This window comes from Centruroides vittatus, unplaced genomic scaffold, assembly GCF_030686945.1.
Source record: "Centruroides vittatus isolate TY-2023 unplaced genomic scaffold, ASM3068694v2 contig_882, whole genome shotgun sequence".
Taxonomy (NCBI): domain Eukaryota; kingdom Metazoa; phylum Arthropoda; class Arachnida; order Scorpiones; family Buthidae; genus Centruroides; species Centruroides vittatus.
Genome location: NW_027122574.1, coordinates 1,173,031 through 1,198,433, shown reverse-complemented (window position 1 = coordinate 1,198,433; position 25,403 = coordinate 1,173,031). Strand labels below are relative to the sequence as shown.

The 25,403-nt window shown below is 29.3% G+C and overlaps 1 protein-coding gene across 1 annotated transcript; it reads left to right on the top strand.

Annotated features, from left to right (window-relative positions):
- Nucleotides 1-5,369: 5,369 nt before the first annotated feature.
- LOC136983430 (solute carrier family 25 member 16-like) lies at nucleotides 5,370-24,254 on the top strand. Its single transcript, XM_067280167.1, has 9 exons — nucleotides 5,370-5,597; nucleotides 15,226-15,318; nucleotides 15,384-15,517; nucleotides 18,317-18,380; nucleotides 18,603-18,724; nucleotides 19,557-19,623; nucleotides 21,507-21,666; nucleotides 21,738-21,806; nucleotides 23,460-24,254. The coding sequence occupies exons 1-9, from the start codon at nucleotides 5,534-5,536 to the stop codon at nucleotides 23,632-23,634; spliced, it is 948 nt and encodes a 315-aa protein (XP_067136268.1). The 5' UTR covers nucleotides 5,370-5,533; the 3' UTR covers nucleotides 23,635-24,254.
- The last annotated feature ends 1,149 nt before the right edge of the window (nucleotides 24,255-25,403 follow it).

Below are 25,403 nucleotides of genomic sequence, written 5' to 3'. Positions count from 1 at the left end.
TTGAAAGAATTTTAAAATTGTATTCCCCTTAAAATCATATTTCTTGTGCAAAATCCTCGGAAGTTGTTAATGGAAACATTTTTCGAAGATGATACTTCAGAAGCATGGTTGCATTTTATGCATAGTCAGGCAGTACTGTTTCATAGTACCATGACAAATATTGGAGGGGATAAAAATACTATAATGGATGCTGTACGCACTCACATAACAAATTTAGAAGAAAATGAGTGCTCCACCAAAACAGATTTCTTCAAAGCCAATGCCACTAATTTTTATAATAAATGTATCCAGTACTTAGAACTCCGCTTATCACAATTTGAACACATTGATTGTTTTAAGTGGGCCAATCTTAAAATCGGGGTTCATTGGGATAACGTGCAAAAAAGTTTTGACTACATTAACAAATTTGATGATAAAATGGAATTATTCGATGCTGATAAGGAAGAAGGGGAACTTTTTGATGAGATTTTATATGTAAAAAAGTACAAAATTAAGTATTTGGAATGACCAAAATATTCCAACTGATAAAAGGTGAATTGAAATATTTAATTACTTTGATATGAATAACATACTGTTCAGCAATATTTTAAAAAATTATTGAATTTACATTATGCTTTCCTGGCACTAATGCTTCAACGGAAAGAATTTTTTCAATTGTAAACCAATTTTGGACTGCAGAGAAAACGCAACTGAACGTAGAAACTTTAAAGGCTGTATTACAAATGAAGCGCAATTTTTCCAATTCCTGTGAAGAATTTTATAATAATAATATCAAATAATAATGATTTATTGAAAAAAATTCATTGCCGGAAAATAATAATCGTTATTTTTGACTATTGTTAAGTTGTGTATTGTTTTCTTTTCTTTTCCTCAAGAGTTATTTTTAAGTTTATTTATGCATTTATATATTTTTCTACTAAATTATTTATTAATGAATTAGTTTTTATTATATATATATATGTATGTTCGGAGGTCCACCCCATTTTAGCCCCCACGACACAGAAGCGTCCCCATTTCAACCTAACATATCTGGTCACTTTAGGGTTCCAATTTTTACCTTTTTCAATAATTGTAGGTTAATGTTACCTTAGGTAGCCAAGATGGCGGCTCGTCTCTGATTCCAGCAAGGAAACAGTGGGATGCGCGTTCTAACCTAACCCATTCTAATAAATTACCATAATTATTAGCAACCAAATTATTAGAATAGGTTAGGTTAGAACGTGCGCCCACTGTTTCCTTGCTGGAATCAGAGACGAGCCGCTATCTTGGTTACCTAAGGTAACATTAACCAACTGTATATATTCCAGGGCAGATTTATGAATTTTTTAAATCAAATTTAGCAAATGTGGCACTTGCTTTTCCTATTCGAATGTAAACATTATCATTGTCAGTGAATTGTTTTTCTTTGCATGATTAATATTACAGAGAGCTTGTTGAAACTTGTTAACCCTGCGTAAAGCGCGGGGGGAGTTTTGCAGGGTGGGGCGCGCAGGGTGCACCTGCACCCCTTGCGACTAAAGTTGTTCCTGTAAAAATAAAAAATTTTTCGCGGTTTTTTTTTGTTTTCGATGTTAGTGGGATTGTGTTTCTGATGTATTAATCAAAAATACTACTCAAAATATATCATTTTTGTTTATTTATAACGAAAACAAAAAAGTATTACGTTTCGGGAATTCTTCAGGGAAAAAATCGTCAACTTCAAAAATCTATTTTTCAAACTGTAAACAAGTCTGTTGCTATCTAATCGTTGAATCATCTTCCGGTATGTGTTTTTTAAGTGTTTCAACCATTAAATGCTTTGTCACAAATCCCGGGCCAAAAATATTTCAGTATTTCCAAAAATACACCCCCTAAAACTCTACAGCAACTAGAGATAAAAAGGCAGATTATTGGCAGATAACATTTATAGTTAACTTCTTTTACACTGTAATTATTTACTTTCTTTGTTATTAGATCCACCAGTAAAAACAATTGTCGGTAAAATTCCCGCGAAATGCCACGCCTCCTCAGACTACCACTTTGACTCATGTAAACAGTCGCTATAAAATCGCTTGTTTTAATCGTTTTTTCACTTCTAGTTTGCTAACGAGAAGTTGTTTGACGTTATTTAGACAAATAAACATGTTTTCAAGACAATTTAGCAATAAATATTCCCAGAAAACTCCACCTTTCAAATTTTCAATGCTAAGTCTATGGGACACTTTTTTTTCCAGTTAATTGGCCTTAAAAATCTTGTTTATACGCATTCTATGCTCTCATTCGTCATTTGTATTATGACTGATTCGATATCAGGCAATGACCTTTTTTTTTAGTACGCTAACTCGGCTCCACCCCCTCCAGTGGTCGCGCTAATAAAACTTCCTCCATTAGGCGCGCGGGGTGCAGATGCACCCCATACATTTTGCTGTGTGCTTCCGATGAAAATTTTTTTTTCGCAGAAATTTGAAACTTTTTTAGTGCGATCTTCAGTACTTTGAAGGAAGGCACTGAGGGCATAATTTTTAAGCATTAATTATATTAAAAAATACACGCGTTTAAAAGTGTTTGGGGTGCACCTGCACCCCGCGTGCCTAACGCTTAAAATAACACTCTTGTGATATTTTAACCAATTGAATGAAATTATTGATACTTGAAAAGTTTAAAGATGTAAAAAATCCATTAAATAAAAATTACCTAAAGTTTTTGGACACACATTTTCAGTTCATTTGAATTTTTAAATTAAATTATTGTGTAAAGTTCATTTTAATTAGAATTCTGCTGATAGATGACGTTGAGAGAGAGAGAGCGAGTGAGGACTTATTACATACGAGGTGACAGAATTTGCATAAAATGTTTGACACCGAGTTTTTTTTTTTTTTGTTTGAAGTTCTGTACATTCTGAGTGTTTGTGAAACCTGTGCGCGTTTAGGGGCTGCCCATCAATAATGTCATGCCTCATGGGGAAGGAAGTAGTTTTTGTACTTAAATTTATAAAAGGTATAAAGGACTACTGCTGGAAAGTTGCTTTTATACGTTTAGTGATTCAAATGCATACAAAACTTATCTTGCATATACTTTTAATGTACTATGAATCACTGCATGAAATACTCATCAATTTTTGACAGCTGAACTCCGGGTTTATAAGCATTATGTAATTTTAAGCGTTACGTGGAGCATAACAGAGCTTTTTTTTTGTTCATCTTGCAAAATTCGAATGAAATTGTACGACTGATCGCAAATCTAGGAAGAAAAACATGCTGTATAAATGGGTTAATGAGTTACGAAGTAATTGATTGAAATGAATGGAAAAAAATTAAATATAGCCTAACAATATCTTCAATAACATGAAATTTAGTATTCAAACAACTCCAAAGTTTTATACTTATAAAAACTTTTTTTGGTCATACCTATAGTTCATATTTAGGCAAAATAAATTGATTAAATCTCATCGTATTCTAATTTCTCTATCTGAATAATCTGTTTGCATACAGAAACTATCGAAAGCATCAAAACAAATATATGAAAGAACAGTATCGCAGATTTATGTACAATAAACGAACTGTGTTAATCTGTAATATTTATTGAAATGACGAGAGACATAGGGTTTCTCGTTGGATGTCATGCTCGCCAGTGACCGAGTGGATAAAACCATCGAACACCGGTCATAGATTTGTGCTTCTCCAACAGGCTGATAGCGTGGAGTTTTTCATTTTTTTTTTTTTTTTTTTTTTTTTTACGTATTTAATAATGCTACATTCCATTCACAAGTACAACTAAATTGATCTGTCGGCACTTGTCTTTTGTGTCTCTCCCGTATATAAACAACAAGACGCAGCGGCCGGATGACCGAGCGGTCAAGGTTAGCAGCCTGCCGCCCTGGGGGACCCGGGATCGAATCCGGAGGGCCGAAAAATCCCCAGGAATTTTTCGGGGGATGGTGCATCCGGATATGTCGGTCCCCGTCCCTCACCACCCGGCCGCCCCATTGTGGGCCTGGCCGAACCCATAATGGGCTTGCTATAAGAGGCCCTCTTAGTGCCCACAGGGCGGAAAGCGTTACAAAAAAAAAAAAAAAAAACAAGAAGACGCAGTGACGTAGCGTGGGTGTCAGCCGCCCCCTTATTTAGGTATTATTATTATTTATTGTGAAATTTGCCGCCTCCTTAAAGTGCCGCCCTTGCCGCCCCCACTACGCTACGCCACTGACAAGAACGCCTTCCTATTAAGTAACAAATTTTCCAGAATTTAAAGCAACAGTTGCAATTTTACAGATACACTAAATTTTACTCTGTAGGTATGGTATGTTCGGCGCTGCGCCCGAACAATTGGAAATATAATCCAGAATGAAAATTAAATAAAAAAAATTAGGAGAGAAATCTTGTTTTGGAGATGGATGATCGCAATATACTTCGACTAGAAAAGTGAACTGTGTAATTAACCGAAATTAAGTGTACTCCAAAAATTCAGTGATTCTCAGTTATTCGTCCAGAGACCACTTATGCCTTCGTCCATTTATCTTGTAATTATCAAGGTAGATGTTTTGCATAACATTTTGTCTTTCCGTTAATGTAATGTAATGTGATGTGTGAAACTGTTCTTTCCTCTGGTTAATTAATTAATTAAGAAGCAGAGTTGCATTTTGGAGAAATGACTAGTCTGGCCCACGGACCACATTTTGTGAACCACTGCACTAGAGAACTTATGCCAGGACGTCAAAGCTGGTGATATTGATGTATTAAAGTTTGAGGATCCTCCACCGAGCTAGCCAGGTTTTGGATCTGTGGACCGCCATCACGCAGAGGACCGACATCAGCAAACAACCCCCCAGTACTAGATGCCGTAGTGACAGCGGGCATAGCCCAAAAATAGCCATAACAGCTTGGCCCTAAGTCCAAGCTAGGCAGAGGCCTATGACCTTCTAGCTTTGACCAAAGGCAAAGAGCAGGCCATTCGCTGTGTATACACAACTTCGCCTTTGATCTTAGCCAAAAGGCCTTAGTTAACGCTAACGAAGTGACAAGAGTCCACTTAATATATTAAAGAGGAGTCAGGATGGCGGCATACTTTCTGAAATGAGGTATTACCTTTTATCAGTCTTACAATTAATGTTATAATTTCCTAATTTAATAATACAAAGAAAACCAAAACAATAAGTTTATTTACAGTTTAAAAGTATCTAATTTATTAATTAATTTTAATATATTTCCCATTGAAAAACTTTCCAACTCGAAACGAACCTCCGAATGACGTCATCAATCATTCTCTGAAATATATTTCTTATAATTTAATATAAGAAATAACAAATAATTAATAATTAAAAGATTTCGGGACAAAATCGAGATTAATTAATGGTTAAAAGGTCATATTTGAGATAATTACGATTATTTGCCACCGATGTTACGCCAGTCGATGACGCAAGCACGCTTAGATGTTGGTAGAGAATGGGGAAGTGCTCGATGTTTGCTCCGATTGAACTTTAATTATATCGTCCGAAACTGGTTTGTCTGTCTTCGTTACGTGGCACCGAAGTAGTCAAAAAACTGAGGAACGGAACATGGCCGAGAAAATCGAAGTTAGATCTACTCCAGACTTCATTTTCAAATCTTTCTTGGCTGGAGGTAAGTATCCATCTTTCTAATGCTATAAATTATGGGGAGAAAATAATTCATTTACTAATGAAAACACTGTACATACAAATTTGAAAGTATTTATGCTTAAACAGTCATTTAAAATTGATTTCTTGACATGTAATGATCCTTTTGTTTATATGTAATGATGCTTGGAGTAATAATCTTCCTTTTATATCCATTACATTATATAAAAATGATAAATAAAAAACTGAATTATCAGTTGCCTCCACTCTGAAGATAATAACTTAAAGAAGAATTTGATTGTTCTCGGATATTTATCGCCGTTTATATGTAAATATTGGTAGAGGTTACTTTTAGGTCATTTACTTACATATATACATGTACACAAAGTATCTAAAAGTAACTCTACCAAAATGGGATTCATTGTCAAACTTAAAAACAGAATTTTAGAATGATTTTACCGATAAATGTAAATAAATGATTTATTCCAAATTAGTCTGATGGTCGAAGGCTTCGATTCGAAGCGGACTTTCTCTCGGAAGGGCGTAAAACATTCCGACGGAGATTATTCGGCCGATAATTCTAATTGCTACGAAAATTCCGGCGAATGGTCGTTTAACGAGATTAACGATTAAAATATTTGAAAACAATTCCGATTGAAATTTTCTAAATTCTGTTAGTAGATTATTTATTTGATTGTCGTCATTAATAAACATTTATTATATAAAACCGATATGATTAATTATTAAAAGTTAATTTTATAGGTGTTCTTGGTGTTTATTTAATGATAATTTAATAATAAAAAATTATTAAAATATTAAATTTAAGAATTATAGTAGCCAGAAGTATCTTAAAGATGTCAGTTATATCATCATATGTTTTTGTGTAAATGCAATAAATATATTTGTTTTAAATTGAACTATAATTTACTTTGAAGTAAGTTTCTTTACATTGTCATTAAAAGTATAGGCAATTGTTAAGGATAGCAATTTAAAGATCTTCATTTATAACATATATCAATACCGTAGTATTTTTTTAAATATAATTATTTAAATAAATGAATGAATGAGTTTTTTCTGTTTACTCATTGACGATTACAATTTTTATTATAATTAAGATTACTCATCACTATTGAAAGAAAAATTAATTGAATTTATAACATTACATAAAAATAAATGTAGCAGAAAATTAGTGTTGTCATAATAATAATAATAATAATAATAATAAAGTAGAAGTTAATTTTAGGTGATTCATTCATAAAGCTATATATAATCAAAGTATCTAAAAGTAATTTCTACCAAAAAATATGTGTGTATTGAAATAAGAAAAAATTTCATTTGATTAAAGGATAAAATTATTCAATTTAGGATAATGATATTCTGGAAATAAATAACAATTATTAATATTAAAATGACCACTTTAGCATTTATGACTATTTTAACAATACATCTACATATAACTGCTTTAATATTTAATCATTTTAATGCTTTGATTCTAAATATTTGGATGTGAATACTAGTTTTGATGACTTTGTAATTTAACAAATAATTTATAAAGTAAATACAGTTATAGACATATTGTACAAATTAGTTATATGACAAATAAATATATCATATAAAATTGTGGGATCAAATATTTAAACCTTTCCTTATTCTGTCAGAAGCTTTAAGCTGTGGGTTTTGTTAATTAATTATTAATAACATGAAAAATATTAAATCTTTCTCTTCCAAATGCATGCAGTCTGAGGTATATGCATATATCTCGGTTCACATGCATTTAATTTTATGTTTTGATTGGCTTTATTTTGTGCTACCTTCATGTTTCATGTGATTCCAAACTTTTATGCTACCTTCATCTCTACAAACGTTAAATAATAAATAAGTTTTAAATTGACCTAGTTTTAATTATGTATTAAGGGGCTGCCCATAAATTACGTCTGTATTTTTCTTGACATTTTCACTCCCCCTCTCCCTCTCGTCCCAGTTTGTACAAGTATCCTTAATCTTCTCCTCTCTTTAGATGTCCGACAAAACCCAAACCCCCTTAAAACTTTTATCACTTTATGAATGATAAATACCATAAGTAGAAATGAAGCACACAAGAATAAATATAATAAAGTGCATAAACTTTTATAAAATATAATGAAATAAACGGACTTCCATAGACACTTAACCCCTCCCTTCTTCCTTGTTCGACTTTTCGTAACCTCCTCTTTCCTTCCTGTGTGGATGTTGTTTATGGACGGCTCTTAACTTAAAATATAAAATTTATTGTATTAATGAAGTTGGAATGAGATAGTGTTACATATGATAAATAGAAAGTAGTTTCTTTCATAATTTATACTTTAATAGTTGTTTTATAAACAAAAACTAAAGATTACAAAGGTTATATAAAATTTCAAAGTATGAAGATATATTTAGTAAAATAAGGCATATTTGAAGTAAAAAGTATAAAAATTTTATGCTGTTCACTCTAAATATAGCATATTTTTCATTATTTGTATGAAAATTATAAACTTATATATACATTATTATACATGCATATGTTAAAAGCATACGTGAATGTAAGGCCAAATTTTTAAGCTTACTTTTTCTCTATTTGGTCAATTATAGTATTTTATTTTTCATTCATAACTGATACAGATGAATATGCATTGTAAGTTTGCATTTAGCAATAGCCACAGCAATTCATTCTGTTGCTACTTGGCAGTTTTTATTATTAATTGGCTTTGTATTACACGTATTTTGACATTTATAAATACATCAATTTAATTTAGGATATACTGTAATTATAGAAAATGGAATGTTATTGCTGCATTATAGTTTAGATAAGTTTATTTTTATCTCGGTTAGCTACAATACAGAATTTTAATCAAAAACCTATATTTAAAACACTTATGCAAGATTTTATGAGTGTAACAAATGGTGATCCAAAATACCATAAAGAATAAATTGCTCTTATTCAAATATTGATACTTAATCATATTTACATCGTGTTTTAGAGAAAAAACACTTTTCAAACATAGATTATCATTTGTATTTTCATATATAACATGGTTAATTGATTTTTCGATCATCCTGTATGTATGTTTTTAATGATATATAAAATAACATTTATTTTAAATATAAAATATTCACTTAATTCGATATATAAATTATACATGGAAACGTACATGTAATGAGATTAGATTCAAATTTAATTTGTATTTATCTATGTTTTAATATTTGCGTCCATATTTATATTAGATTTTTATTGAAACAAACTAAAATAGCTAATTTAAGTGCCTATTTATCAAAAATTTACATTTTTTTAACCTTTATCCACATTGGTAAGTGCATGAAATTTCTGCAGGCATCCATTTTTCTCATGTCAGTCATGTCCTATATATTTTCAGCTTGATGAATTACTGCGTGCACTCAAAGTCTCATTTACCAATCAAGGTCAAGTACACAGTTTTATGCCGCAATGTTAACAGGAAGTTTTGATAAGAGATTATTATTTATTTTTACTTGTATAATTTTCACATGCTAAGATTTTATTTAGAAGCCAAATAAAGTACGTTTTATCATAAATGAAGTTACAAAAAAAAATTTAAATATTTTTCATTTATAAATTTTTAAGGTTTTATTTAGTAATTATTTAAGTTCAGTAGCTTAATACATCAATACAGTATTCTGTTATTTTTACCGAGATGAACAAAATTTGTATTTTGTTAATTAAGTTGCTAACTTTTTTTTATTTTAACAGTTTATTTACAAAATATTTTAATAATTTAACTTAAGAAATGCATATGAAAGTATTAAAATGTTCTCTTTGATAAATTGGCATTTATGTAAATTTAGTATATAAAATTTTTTCTTGTTTAAAATCTTTTTTTTCTTTAAAATATGGAAAAGAAATATAAAACTTGTAAAAATTTCTGAAGTGAAACATAAAAAAGAATTTAAGATATCAGAGAAATGCTAAGATTTATATTCATTTGTGTTTTAGGAAATTGGGAAGGATTTTCCTGTTCCTAAATAGAAAAGAATTTGACCTTAAAACAGTTTCCTGAAATTTTTAGTATGAGAACTGTAGCATTCTCTTCATTATTACCAAAAACACTAGATACAGTTTTAAAATTAATGTATGTAGTTTTTTACATAAAAATTAATATTTATATTAAATTTTAAAACTAGTTTTTTTTCCAGATAAATATTTGAAGAATTCAAATGGATGTTTATGTATAAATGTTGAGCATATATGAACATCTCTATGCCCAATGTTATTAATCAACAATTGCCTCTAGTACCAAATTACTTAGAATTTAATTGTTAATAGCAGCAGAAAAATAGCCTGATTAATTTCGGCAATCATTTAGCTTTGATAAATTTTAAGGTTTTGAAAACACAAACAAACACTTATCAATGTAACTTCCTTTCCAAAAGAGAGTAATGGCAAACTATAAAAGTTTACTCTGTTAATAATTGTTATTTATATAATCTCTATGCATAAAGATTGTCTTAAGGTATATATTAAAAATTTGATTAAGTTAAGAGCAGATTTTGTATTTTATAAGTAGCTTCTTATTTTAAAAAAGTAAATGGTTAAAATCTTGATGTATATATTTGCAAATGCATTTATTCAGATAAGAAATTGTTATTGGGAAGTTTCTTACAGTATTTTGGCACAGTGTGTTGATATGAACAAACAAAAATGATGCAAATTAGAATTTGAAAAATGTTATCTGTGTAAATCTCTCTCATAAACAAGCAAGGGAAACACAAACATGTCAGTGACATTGACCTCTCAAAGGCACTTGACATTTGCTAAAATACCGACAAAGACATTTCCTGGTGTCAGAATATCAATTATAGAATGAAAAGTTCCAAATGAATAAATGTATTAAAAATAAAGTTTATTATTATTATTTTTAATAAGTTTACTTCCTGGTATTAATTTATAATTAGATTGCTTGCGTAAAGCAATGTAATCTGTAGGCCTTTTTGGCTGGATGCTCTGCCTGATAGTTAATCTGAGTCTGTCTGTTTTGTTTCCTGATAACATATTCAAAGTGTACATAAATGACAGTGTAGAAATTTATCAAATCCAAACAAACAGAACATTATATGTCCATTCAAGTTGCAACTGTGTAATGTGGTTAAATTTTCTTTTAATTATTCAAATAAAAAAATAAACTTGAATGACATAAAATTGAATCAAAATATAACATTATAAATATTATGTAATGTAATAAAACGACCACAAAGAGTAATAAAAACTGTATGTATTTCCTTCGGAATTAATACAAGGTTGCCATTAAGAACAAATCACACAGGAACACTTTGAATGGAAAAAGCAGGTTTATTAACACAAAAGGATATGTATTTTGGGCTTAATGCCCTTCTTTGGTTCTAAGATTATTATAGTGACCGCTGGAATAACCAAATTGCTAAGACGCCCGAAATGCATATCTTTTTATGTCAGTAAACCTGCTTTTCCATTCAAAGTATTCCTTGTGATTTCTTCTCAATGGCAACCTAATTCCTAAGGAAATACATATGATTGGGAGAACAGCAAGCAACTAAGTTCTAATAAAAACTAATAATTAATATAATTCTCATCACTGTGTTTTTGATTATTTGATTAAAAAAAATAATAATAGAAAAAATGTAATATTGATTTATTAATAATTTTCTTTATGAAATATGGTTAATTTTATGTTTTAAAATTATTTTTTGGAGGCGACTGTCTTTTTATTTTATAAAAAAATAAGTTAATTTTATGTATTAAATGAATGTACAAAAATTATTTGAGAACAGTTTTTTGAATTATGGTATGTCTGTCACTATTTATGGTGCTCTTTATGCCATCTTTATCAACCAAAAAGAACACATGTGTTTTAAACTGACTTTTTGAGCTATTGCAGAAAAATGTACACTATCAAAATGAACAGCATTGCATTGACAAACTGGACAACTTAAGGCTTGTTTATTTGATTGTGATAGTGCACACTTACGTCAATTTGACATCATTTCTTGAACTTGTTCATTGTAAAACTAAAGATGTGACATCAAACTGACATTAAAGTATATACTTCTTACACAAAACAAGCAGGGCTTATTGACATGTCAAAGTAATTATTATTATTATTATAAATCGTAAAGTTCTGTTCCCATCTGTGAGAAAAATAATGCAGAAACAAAACTCACAAATACTTTCCATTTTTATATTTATGATTCCTAATTTTCTGTGTTATCTTTTTCAAAATTAAATATTGATGGATCAAAAAGCTTCTCATATAGCAGCCCATTTATTCTTTTTTGTAAGCAATGAATATTTCATTCTGTTATGTCTGTCACACTGATCTAAAGACAACATAATATTCCTCATTTCCTGTAAGCATAGAAAGAATCCAGAAAATTAAATTTTAAAATAGTTTAAATTCTGTTGTCGCAGGATGTCGATAGCTTAACAAATTCATCTCTAATGTTGGTGAGTATTACCCACAAAATGGAAATACAGTAGAGCATTGATTATCCGACTTAATTGGGGACTGGGGTTGGTTGGATAACTGAAAAGTCGGATAACCGAAAAGTATGAAAAAAATACATTATTAGTATAGTGTATTAGGCCTGGTTTAAATACTAGCCTCCCTTTCATGGTTGGGCTAGTGCTGCCAGCTAAAACATGCAAAAATTTAACAAAAATAATATTAAAGTAGCCAAGACATAACCAAATATTGTAGCGCCACATCACTAGCGGACATTTGAATTTGCCGACTAGAACGCGGTCGGATAATCGATGCTCTACTGTATATGGTTGAAAAACTTATTAGAGAATAATGCATAATGTCCATACAATCAAACTATAGCTTGTGAATATTTTTTTTCTATCTATTTTATTACTTTATTTTAAATTGTATGTATATTATTGTCATTTATTCTTTGGATTCAAAAAGTTTGCAATCACTGATTTCAGAAACAATACATCTATTTTAATTAATGTTTAAGAGTAGTTTCATGATTTACTCCAATAACATTCAATAACAATAGATAAAATAATCTTTTTGTTTGTGGAAGCATTACTTTTTTTAATATGAAGAACAGGAAAAATAAGTAAATCATATGTTTTTTAGAAAATCTAATTATACTATTAAGGTTGAAAGTCAAATTTGTTTAGTTTTGTTGTTAATGTTTGACTTAGAAATTTCTTTCTTTTGTTTGTTTTAAATTAAGGAAGGATTGATGAAAATTATCATCCTTGATGTAATTAAAAATAATTGATAGCAATATACAATTTAAAAGGAGGATATTAAAAGAAATATTATTTATTTACTTTTAATTATATCACAAGAATGATATTATATAAAACATTACAATTTAATAGTTTTTTTTTTCTATTCTGATTTGGATTTTTAGGATAACTTAGCGTAAAAAACCCTTCAAAATGATTTTCTTCATTAAAAGGTATTAATTTAATTTTGAAGTTTTCTCATTAACAGCATTTAAAATTTGAGACTATAGTCAATTAAATAAGCAAAGAAGACCAAGCAAAATTTGGCACTGTCTTAGATATTATACATTCAAAAATAATCTCCAAAACATTAATATTAAATGGAAAGATGAAAATTCTGTTGTAAAAGACTACAGAAAGTGGAGAACTTTTTCTGCCAAATTGTAGTCAGACCTAAAGCCTTCAGTATTAAAGCTGTATAATTTTTATTACAGTTTTTATAAATCTCAATGTTAAAAAATCTGTTAAATGTGGTCTTAGACAAATTAATGTTCTACATTTATTGAATTTCGATGTAATTTGAGTTTATCGATTTAATATTTGAGTGTTGATTATTATTTATTTACTATGTTACTGCAATTGGATAACTGCTTGTTTGTTTTAATCATATAAATGAGTCATTAATCAAACAATAAATATTACTACACGTATGGCAATTGAAGTATAATTTTTTTGGCTATAATGAGTTGAGATGTATTATTATATGATAGTTTTACATTATAAATCGGAAAGCAAAGATTGGAGCATTAATCTGGATAGAAAGATTGGTAATGTATCTGCTCAGTACAAATCCTGCTCTAGGTCATTCTTGTCTTTTAGATATTCTAAATTAATTAATTAAAAATCACAGAATTATAGCTGAAGAAAGCCCATATTTGATTATGACTTTTTATTAACTCTCTTTGCCTGTGATATATGTGACTTTTCATGCCCATTATGGGTTCAGCTGGACTTATGATGGCAATGACAAATCGCAAAGACTATAACTCAATGTATCTGAACAGATTTCTCTTGAAAAATATCTGAGGCTCCTGACCCACACTCAAACTGGAGGCCTCAATCATCCAGGTATCAGACCAAATCAGGAATTGGATTGATAGAAATGTACTGACTCCAACTCCAACTTCAATGTAAATTTAAATGTTTATCTAAACTAGATTTACATGTAAATATAGCTTTTTAGTGTAAAACATAATCAGATGATTCACATGGTGGTGATGAAATGTCTTATGGCATCGACCATTTGCTTGTCCCGGGATTTCGGGAAAAAGTGACCATTTACTATTTTAATAGATTTATTATTACATATACATATTGAGCTTTTATAAAGTTGGATTTGTCAGTTTTGCTTATCAACACTACATCTTGTTTATAATTCAATAATCATTTTTTATTTGTTTCTTTTTTTTTACATGTTCTGTAGACAAATGCTTTATTCTTTTATTATTTTTCTGTGGGGTTTGTATTGAAATTGTAATTAATCTTCTAAATGGATGTTTATGTTCTCTTAATGAATCATTTGAGATGATTTATTAAGATGATGCTTAGAATCACAGATAGTCAATAATAAAGAATTGCATAAAATTTATATGATGCACTTCATTTGTTCACCAAGTATTTTAAATAGTTTTCTTTGGGGGAATAGACTTGATGATATCATGAACTGGCTGTGCTTGTTACTATCTGCTACATGTCATGAGAAACACTTAAATCTTGAGCGTTTATATACTATGGAATTATGTATAATATTTAAAACTAAATAACTCAGTGGTGCACGAGAAATCACTATACCATAGACTTCTGCCATTACCAAGTCTACTTGGTATAATAAAATATAGTAAATTTATATTAAATAGTTTTATTACACTGAATACTTAATTTTTTTTCTTGTTTTTGTACAGTAATACCTTGAGTTACGTAAGTAATGCAGACAGTAGACTTTTATGTAACTCGAATTTGTAAATTGCTTAAATGTAACTACATAATTAATAACTCAATACTGTATTTATTATATTTTTGTGTAAAAGAATTGTTTACAAGAAAGAGTGCCCGGTAAGCTTGCATACGTACTTACAATTAGATTGAAAAGTAAAGGATTAACAGAGCAATAAAGCAATAAATCAATACAGTGCAAAAGAAACAAAGGGAGAGAGAGAGAAAGAGAGAGTGAATGAATGAATGTTTGAAATAGAATAATTCGTTGTAAAATTACAGGTTACTCTGTTCAGATTTTTCTCCAATTTTTGAGATTTACATTTTATGAAACTGCGAATTTACGTAAGTTGCATGTTATGTAACTCGGGGTATTACTGTATTTACGTAATATATAAATTTATTAGTTTCAGATTTTATTGTTTTATATATAATGTATATGTTGTAGGTATGGCAGGAATGTGTGCAAAAACAGCAGTAGCGCCTTTAGACAGAATTAAAATCCTGCTTCAGGCACACAACAATCATTACAAACATTTTGGTAAGTAAATGACATGATGACATTTTAAATCATATTGGAATTTTATTTATTTGCATAATTTTCAGGTGTTTTTTCTGGTTTGAAAAACATCGTAAAAAAAGAAGGACTATTGGGACTCTACAAAGGAAATGGAGCACAGATGGTTCGCATATTTCCATATGGAGCAGTGCAATTTCTTTCTTTTGAAATCTATAAAAAGGCAAGTTCTTACAAAAATGTTATTTATTAAATTTTATTGACAGTTGTAATTTTAAAAATTGGTTTTTAATCTGGTTTATTTATTGATGCACTTTCTGTTCAGCACATACTTAAAAACATTCAAAAAATAGAAGTATTTAGAAGATTTTGATTTAATAACTTTGATGTCACGGATTAATTTCTTAGCCATAGTCCATTTATGTCAGTCATGAGCAATCTGTAGCCTACAGGTTGCATGTGCTCATGAGGTTCCTTAGGTCCCTGATACTTTGACAGTTTAATTTTATTTTCATATTTTTTGCCTTGGGCCATTATGCAACCATAATAAAATTGATATTTAACAAAATACAGCGAATAGAAATCTGATAGATCAAAAGAAAATATCTCCAGTTTGTTAATGTACAATTCTTATTGTGTACAGATTGAAATGTCCAATTAATTAATTAATAGTCGTCGACAAATTTATATAGCATCCCTAAAATTACTTTAGATTAAATTAAATTATGAATTTCTCAAAAATCTATTAATTTTACTTTATTTCCATTTTCCTGAGAAATTATTTCATCTGTTAATAGAATTTACTTTTTATTATTATTATTTTCTAATGTATTGTCAGGTTGTCCATCATTTTTACTATGAAATAAGTATTTATAGTATAGGTTTTTTCCACTTTTCCAAAATGGTAATTGCAGTGTAAAAGCAAAACATTTGGAATAAACAAGTATGTTGTAATCTCTTGGCAAATTTACCTTTAATTTTGAAAGGCATTCAATGTATCCTAAAAATTATGTTATTTAAATAAAAGTCAAACAGGAATAAGCTAATTATTTTTATATAATCTACAAAGCCATAAATTGCAGATTACTTTGTCATTAAGTAGATTCTTTTAAAAGTAAAGAAATCTATGGCTTCTAAAAATAATACACCAGAAACTTGCTTACTGGTATCTTAATATCTTAATAACTTTATTATTTAAGTTAATTTAAATGTGAATATTATTATTATTTTTTAATCAATTTATTAAATGGACAATCCATTTGAGAAAAAATGTTTCTGACTATTTCACATTATTATATAACTATGTAAGGTTAAAATGAAACTGTTTTAATGGAGCAAAAAATCAAAAACAAAAGGAAAGGAAAATGCTGAAATACTTTTAAACTTAACTACTCATCATTAGAAATTCTAAAGACTAGTGTACATGAATAGCAAAATTAAGATAACAATCAGTGACAATGATTGATTTCACCAATCATTTCCTCTGACAGTCACAGTCATCAGTGATGATTGGTTGAGTCTGTCATTATTGCTTATTGTCTTAATTTTACCCCTCATGCATTGAATTTAAAAGAACATTCTGCTCCCATAGCAACAAAATGTCAACATTACATTAATGAAGCAACTTAGAAACAGTTTAAAATTGAAAATTTGAAAAGTATATAAATAAATTTAAAAAATGTTGTAATTTGTTTAATATACATAGCCGCCAATTAATAAACTTGTAAGCCAGGACGACATCAGATTAAGCTCAAAAGTATTTGAACATTTTTCTTGTTTTTCGTTTGATATTTTGTTCCATTAAAAGTAGCTTTAATCTTATTATTATGTAAATCTTGTAATCATAAAAAATAAATTTTTCATAATTATATTTGCATTTTGATGTAAATTGGATTGTTTATTTGCAATTTATATACATAATTTTATACAATTTTAAAAAAGATTGATGGATGACAATAAATTGAAATAAAAAGACATTGTAATATTTAAAAATTTGCACTTATTTATATACAGGGTGGTCTAAAAGGTACTTATTGCATTAATGCTTTATTATAACTGAATGATATGCAAATCTTGCTCAAATATAACTTGAATCAGCACCTGATGTCATTTTTATTGTAATGTGTTTAATGTGTTTGCCATCAACTCCAACGATTTTGGATTATAGAAAGCACCATGGGAGAAGGGTATTGACTGATCTGCAAATTATCAGCATTGAATTCTTGACTTTTTTTCATGAAGACTTCTCAAGAACAGCATATACCATACTGAGCCAGAAATTTTGGATAAGCTAGAGAGATTATGATGATAAAATCAAAGACACAAAAAACCTTACACACGTTGTTTCTAGCAATTAAACTAATAAGCACAAACGTTTTCGACCGTTTTGAAATGCCTTCTTCGGGTGCACTGGCAAAATGGCCGAAAATGTTTGTGCTTATTAGTTTAATTGCTAGAAACAATGTGTGTAAGGTTTTTTGTGTCTGATTTTAAATTAGTTCTAGCTTTGAGTGCAGAGATTATGATGTTCTTCTGAAGTAAGATGTTAAGCTTTTAGATAAGATCAGGATTGAAGGTGAAGGCAAACATACTGAAGATACAAATGGCTTCAAATTGAATGATATCTGAGTAAGATTTATATATTTCATTATTCAGTTGTAATACAAACATTAATGTCGTTGGTATCTTTTGGACTAGTTTATGTATACTGTATATAAATTTCAAATTAATAATTATTACTAAAAATTTTAAAATGCCATCTGTAATTAAACAATTTATAAAAATTTATTCTTTCAGTTATCTACTCAAAGCAAAGACAGATAAATTGCACACATATTTACTGTTTTTGAAATGATTCAGTTATGTTTACATCTTATCCATGTAATCTTTAAATTTTTTATCATCATTTTTCATAATTAAATTTATGGAGAAAGTTGATCATTTTTTTCATTGTCCACCCCCAAAATGGATAGTGGCTTTGAAATATTGTGTATATTGTACAAATGTATGTGTATTTATTCAGACATTAAAGAACCATATTGGAAAAAAATCTCATTTAAGCAAATTTGTTGCTGGATCTATGGCAGGTAAGTTAAAGCTATTTAAAAGTATTGTCTGCTTTATGGTTTTTTTAGTATAAATTTATACTTAGTTTAAATTTTTATACTTCTTTGACTAAACTTTACATACATTTTTAAACTCAAACATATATATTTTTTTAAACTTAGATAAAAATTTAACATAAATGTTATTTTTTAACAAGTAAATTAATTATTTTTAATTTATAAGTGTTATTGGTCCCGTTGCAGGTGTTACTGCAGTAATTTGTACATATCCATTGGACATGGTCCGTGCAAGACTGGCATTTCAAGTCACTGGAGAACATATCTATTCTGGAATTTTGCACACATTAGTGTGCATTTTTAAAACCGTAAGTGATTAAATTAATTTGAATGTAAATTTACTAGAATTTTGATTGTTTAGAATAAAAGAAATTCTTAAATATTTTTCTAAACAATCATATTTCAAATCTTTAAAAATTCGTCAACATTTTAAATTGGGAATTTAGAATGTTTGTGTTGTTAATGAGTGATGTTTTTCTGGAAAATGCTTCAATTAAGATTTCTTATTTGAAGACTATTTGAAAATCGTTCTCATTTAATCTTCAGTGAACATTTCATCAACCAAAACAAATAGCAAGTTGATTTATAGTATTAATTCAAATAACTAACCACCAAATTTAACAGACTATATTTAGACTAATATAGCATATTGCAAAATTGATTTTTGAGATAATTTTTTTTTTATAGTATACTAATAAATTTAATATAACTATATACAGGGTGAGTTTTTTATCTTGAGACAATGAAATAATTTAATTGGATTTCACCTAGATCTTCAAGGTCACATCCAAGGTCACCAGGTCAAGGTTGATTGGCCCTTCGAAACCCTACAACTTTTGTCTATACCTTTTTCCCAAAATAATGAAATTCAGTTAAGTTATTTCATTGTCTCAAGATAAAAAAAAACTCTCCCTGTATACTTTAGCATACATGATTTTTTCCATCGGCCTCTGAATTAATTAGAAATTTAATAATTATATTTTTTGTAATTGTTATAATGCAGCTGTTATTCTATAAATATTTTATTTTAAATTGTCTACCAAATAAAAAAATTTACAAGTTTTTTCTTAAAAAAATAGGATGTCATTTAATAAGTGAAAATATGTCTATGATATTTAAACAAAATTTCATTACTTTTAGGAAGGAGGAGTACGTGCACTCTATAAAGGCTTGTCACCTACTGTAATTGGAATGATACCTTATGCAGGTTGGTCTTTGTTTGAAGTATTTTAAATTTTAATATGATGTACTAAGTTTAGATTTAGTGAAGTTTATCATTTTAGAAATTAAAATTGAAACACAATGAAAAAGGTTAATAAGTCAAAATTAAAATGAACATAGAATGACTCACAGACAGGTTTATATATATACTAGCAGATAAGCCTGGCGTCACTCAGGCAAAAAGTAACGATAGAGAAGATGAAGATTATTACATTATAGCCAATCTTACCCATTTTCACAAAATGCAAGAATTAGGTCCCTCTGTTTCCAGACTAATTAGAAAATTTTTAGATGGGTCTAAAAATATACTCGATTTCCCGCAAAAATGCAAAAAACCACATTTGCACCTGTAAATCTTGCATGTCACTTTCTCTTAACACTTCCATTCTTAATATTTCCATTCTTAACACTTCCATTGTTAAGGAATACACTTCTTTCATCCCCATGTAGTACCCTACTAAAATGCAGCTAAAAACAAAAAATTGTATCTAAAATAGTACAGTAGAAGCTGAGTTCTTTAGGATAAGCCTTAATCCTTTCCCCTCTCCCTGTGGGAGGGGAGAATTTTGAAAAATTCCTTCTTAGTGTACCAAATTTCAACTTTTAACTCCTAACCGTTTGGGCTCTGCACTTATTATCATCATCATCAACCCATCTTGATTATATATATATATATAAATTCATAGAATATTATATTAGATAATACATTAATACATAATACTATATAATCAATTATTGTAAAGCCAACTTTATTTGACACAGAAAACAGACTATTAAATTGACCATTAAACATTTTTTGAGTTAAACCTTTATTCTCTAGGATTTTGACCTGTTGGGATTTTGAGCTGGACCCATCATAATATGTGTCAATATAAGCCAGCTATAAAAAACCAAAAGGGAACACATTAGTACAGTAGAGCATCGAAAATTGGAACCAATTGGGGACTGGGGTCCTTCCAGTTAATGATTTGTTCCAGTTTCCGACTTTGTACGAAAAAATACATTAACCTGTCCGATGTTCAAATTTTTCTCCGTTGCGTATCGCTTCGTGTTGAATTTTTCTCCGTTGCGTGTCGCTTCGTGTTGAATTTTCGTCGATTTTAAGCCTAACGAAAATTTTTATAATAATCATCGAGGCTATTGTATCGTTAAAAATTATTTCTGCATTTTGTACAAACAAAATAAATATATTAAAGAATATAAAAAACATGAAAATTATACTTTAGAAGTAAATTTAGTATCAAAAACATTCGACACAGTCCGACTGAAAATCGTTCCACTTTCCAGCCATTCCACCTACAGACGTTCCACTTATCGACGCTCTACTGTACATATATTAATGTGCTTCCTTCGACTTTTTTTTTTTTTAATAATTTATTACAAATAATTGTATTTATTAAGCACATTTTGTAGACATTTGCCTTGTAAATAATGAAGAGAATTTATTATTGAAATAAAAATATTTTAAGAAAGGAACATTGAAAGTCTTCAACATAGTTATTTATATAATACTAATTTGATATGTATAAAAATATGTTATTCCTAGTATACATTACATTAATATGCAAAATCAAAATATTTTGTTTTTGTTGAAAAATTCTTTTTCTATGAATATAAGCTTGAGTGAGTTATTGTATTCTTCTTCTTGTGTCGATTCCGGCCATCTTTGGACCACGTACAAACAACTAATTATGACTTGCTTTTCCCTCTTCCCTTCCCTTTGTTTTTCTTCCTTTCTTATTGTATTATTATTGTTATTGTATTGTTATTAGTTATTGTATTATTTAAATAATAATTTTTTTTGTATTGTATATTTAATCATTCATATATCTGTAGTTAAAAATATAATTCATTTTTAATTACTTTTAGGACTCTCATTCTACGTGTTTGAAAGACTGAAATCTCTCTGCCTGGAATACTTTCCGTCCTCCCTTGGCAAAAGTCACCATTCCAGTTCAGGTCTTGTGCTGATCATTCCTGCCAAACTGCTGTGTGGAGGACTGGCAGGAGCCATTGCCCAGAGCGTATCGTAAGTGATTTACCACACTTGTTGAGTGTCTTCACATATTAAAGATAAAAGATTTGATGATGATTTATCAGATATCCAATGGATGTGGCGAGAAGAAGAATGCAGTTAAGCATGATGTTTCCAGAAACTCATAAATTCAGGTAATTATTTAATATTTGTTTTAGAATGCAACTGTAATTTAATTTTCAAGTTAAAAATTATGATAATTCACTGCCAATAATAGACAAATCTAAATGAAGTGTACATAAGACTTCACATAAATTCAACTTTAAAATACAGCCACCGCTATCACCACATTATTTTTTTATTTTGCAGCAGCAGCAGCAGCAGCAGCAGCAAACATTAAATTTAGAATTCGATTCTTCAATAAGATGTAATTAGAGAAAAATGGCATTTACAACATTATAGCTTCAAGTAATAATTTAGGAATTGCATTAGTTAATTACAATAATAATTTGATGATTATTAATTATTTATTATAACTAATAAATCTTCAAGTTATGTTAAAAAAATTAAACAAAGATATATCATTTTGAATGGCAGAATTTTCACCAGTTATCATTTATTTACCCTGTTTAATTAATGTTATTGGTTTTTATGAGTTCCAAAGTGATTAAAATAAGTAAATCCTGCTGTATTTGATTAATACTCATCATTTACTTGTTATTCATTACTTGAAAACAGTTAATAAGTTTTAATTTGAGAATATAAAATTTTGACTGTCATTTGAACAGTTATTTCATTCAAACTGTCAGAATTTTCATTTTTCCAAAAGATGTTAGTTTAATGTTAGTTTTTGTGTATTTGTTTGTAAGAAATAATTTATATTTCATGTCATCAAAAGTTACTTCTTTGTTGCTTTTTGATACTTTTTTCAACATCACAATGAAGGACAATTATAAAATTTCAACCGTTTGGCTTCATCAGCAATGTTTTGTGTCATGTAGTGGTACATACAAAAGGAAATTTCAATCCATTGAAGGCATTTGAATTTGCCTCAAATTTCAGTAAATGCTCCAATTTGATCTGCTACAGCACCATGCAGCACTATTTACTTTTTAAAGCAAAGATCATGTTGGTATTTTTGACACACAATATGTATGTTTTGATAAGTTAGCCAGGCAATCATCAAACTTAGAAAAAAAAACCATCAGAACTTTTATTTTTACATTTTTATTTATTTATAATTTCTTACTTCAGAATAAGCTTTGTTTAAAAGCTTGAAAGATACTCTTAAATTGCTTACACCACTTAAGTATTATTTTAGCTAGACAGACGATAACAAAACAATTATATTAAAACCAAATTTCACCGAAATATATGAAATTAGTAAACCCAAATCTCAGGTCAAATATTTGACTTGGCAACAATTTAAACATTGTTCTTTTTCATTTAGATATCTATCTAAAGGTAAATTACAATTCAATTATAATTTTCCACAGTTAGAGACAGAGCCATTTCACTAAACTTTAAATCATTTTGCAATTTATTTTCAGTTTGTATGGAGTAAAAGATATTTAAGACATATAATTATCTGATTACTAGACCATATTTTACAGATTCATCATACGCTGGTAAATTTACACCATTGACAATATTCTTTATTTACACTGGTATATTTAAGACTTATTTTATGAGACAAATTTGACTTAATTTTTTATCTCCAGGAGTCTAAAAGATGACTTAATATTGCAAAATGTGCATTTTAAATGAGCTCCTTTGTAAAAAATGTTATCTTCAATTTCAGAGGTCTGCACAAAGAGTTAATTTATTGCATAATTTTTTTTTTTCAGTAAGGGACTCTTCTCAACTCTCTTGCTGATCTTTCATGAGCATGGAATCGTCAAGGGACTCTACCGAGGAATGAGCATCAATTACCTGCGGGCAGTCCCCATGGTAGCCGTGTCCTTCTCCACCTACGAGGTGATGAAGCAGACGCTCGGACTGGACACGGGAATGGATTCCTGATTTCCGAAGGGTCTCGACTCGCATTTTTACCTGTCTCCCAAGGAGATTTTTTTGCGGAATATTCGCGTTCCGCCAACCATATTTTTTTCCTCATGTGAGTTTTGGTATTTAAACTGTAACTTATCTCCTCCTCGTTCCCTAGAAATGAAGTTTTCTAGTTGAGTGTTAGGATTTGAAAACTTGTATTTCTTTTATTTGAATTTTAAAATCTAGAACCTAAAATCTTATTTCAACTCTAAATCGTCGAAACCACCATTAAAAGATTCATGGCGCGTGGTTTCGGGTGTCCATAAAATAAAGTAAGCTGTATTTTTGTAACCGATATTTATTTTAATGCAGTTTGAGTGGTGGATTAGAAATGATCGGGTCGTGGGATTCTCGCCAGTTTACAATACGCCAAACACTACCTAAAACTCCGTTTATATAAAGACAAAAACATTTACTATTTTGTAACCAATATAAAAACATATTTCGGCATTCGATTATTTCTAATCTGCGATTCAAACTCGTTTTGTACATTGTAAAGTATTTAACTACCGATAACGATTTATTTTGGTATTTGCATTAGTGTTCTATTTTGATTCAGACTTCTAAGAATAAACCTGATTTTTAACATCATAGTTTTTTTCTGTTACTTCGGGCAATTGTCAACGATAATTATATTATTAGAATACTAATTTGACCGGAGAATCTTGGGCGGCGATAGCAAATCTTCCTCCGAAAATTGGTCTAAATCTAATTTTTCTATCTAGGTTCATAATTAAGGGTGCGTTCTTTTATTCCTCCATATAACTCCGCACGAGCAGCATTTACTTAAAAATTTCTGCAGAACGAATTCCTATATTCTGACCAGAGTGCGCGGTCAGACGGCAAAAACTGCCACTCGTAGTCGTCGTTTACGGTGGAAAGCAATATGGCGTCCTTCATGGCTCAGATAGTTTTGTTTCGGGGTTTATTATGTGGTTTTATGAATTAAAATTTAGAAGTGGAAGTGCAAGATAGTGCACGAGGTGATGTTGAATTTTTTCAAATGGTAGCTGGCATTCTATTTTTTTTTTTTTTTTTTTTTTTTTTTTGTGACTACTTTGAATGCTCTGTCACCAAGATAATCCATTTTATGGTTAAATTTTACAATTGGGACCCTTCTTTTTTCTCTAAAAACATATATTAAAATCGTAGATTCCTTCATTACAATACTATCGATAGTATGGGTGCCGCCATCTTTCTTTCTTTCACCGTCATTCCCAATGAGATAGAATAACATAGAGTGCCAGTAACAGTGATTACAGCACCACTTTTTGAAGCTGATTGAAGAGAAGACATCGTGACAGTTTTGGTGGGTTCCATCTTGTTGATTGATAGCGAAGCGTACCGTAAGAAAGAATTATGCCAAATTTTTGTGCCGCTATCAATTGTGCCAACAGTTACAAGAAAGATTCAGGAATTTCATTTCACAGGTAAGTTATAACTATTAATTTTGCTCACACTATATGTCTAATAAAATATTTAAAGATTAATTTAATGAAAGTAAACAAAAAGAGTCGAACTTATTTTAAAATGCTGTCTAGTGTATAAAAATTTAAATAATTAGAAATACTTTGGATAGAAACGTTATACATGTCAAATTATGAATTTTAGAGTGGTTTTAATATCAGTGATAAGTAGGCCTAAATTGGATTTCATTCTTGTGAAAGTGAAATTTAAAATAAAACTACTAATTTGTCAGGTTTCCATTCACTGATGAATCCTGTTTTAAGAAATGGCTTAAC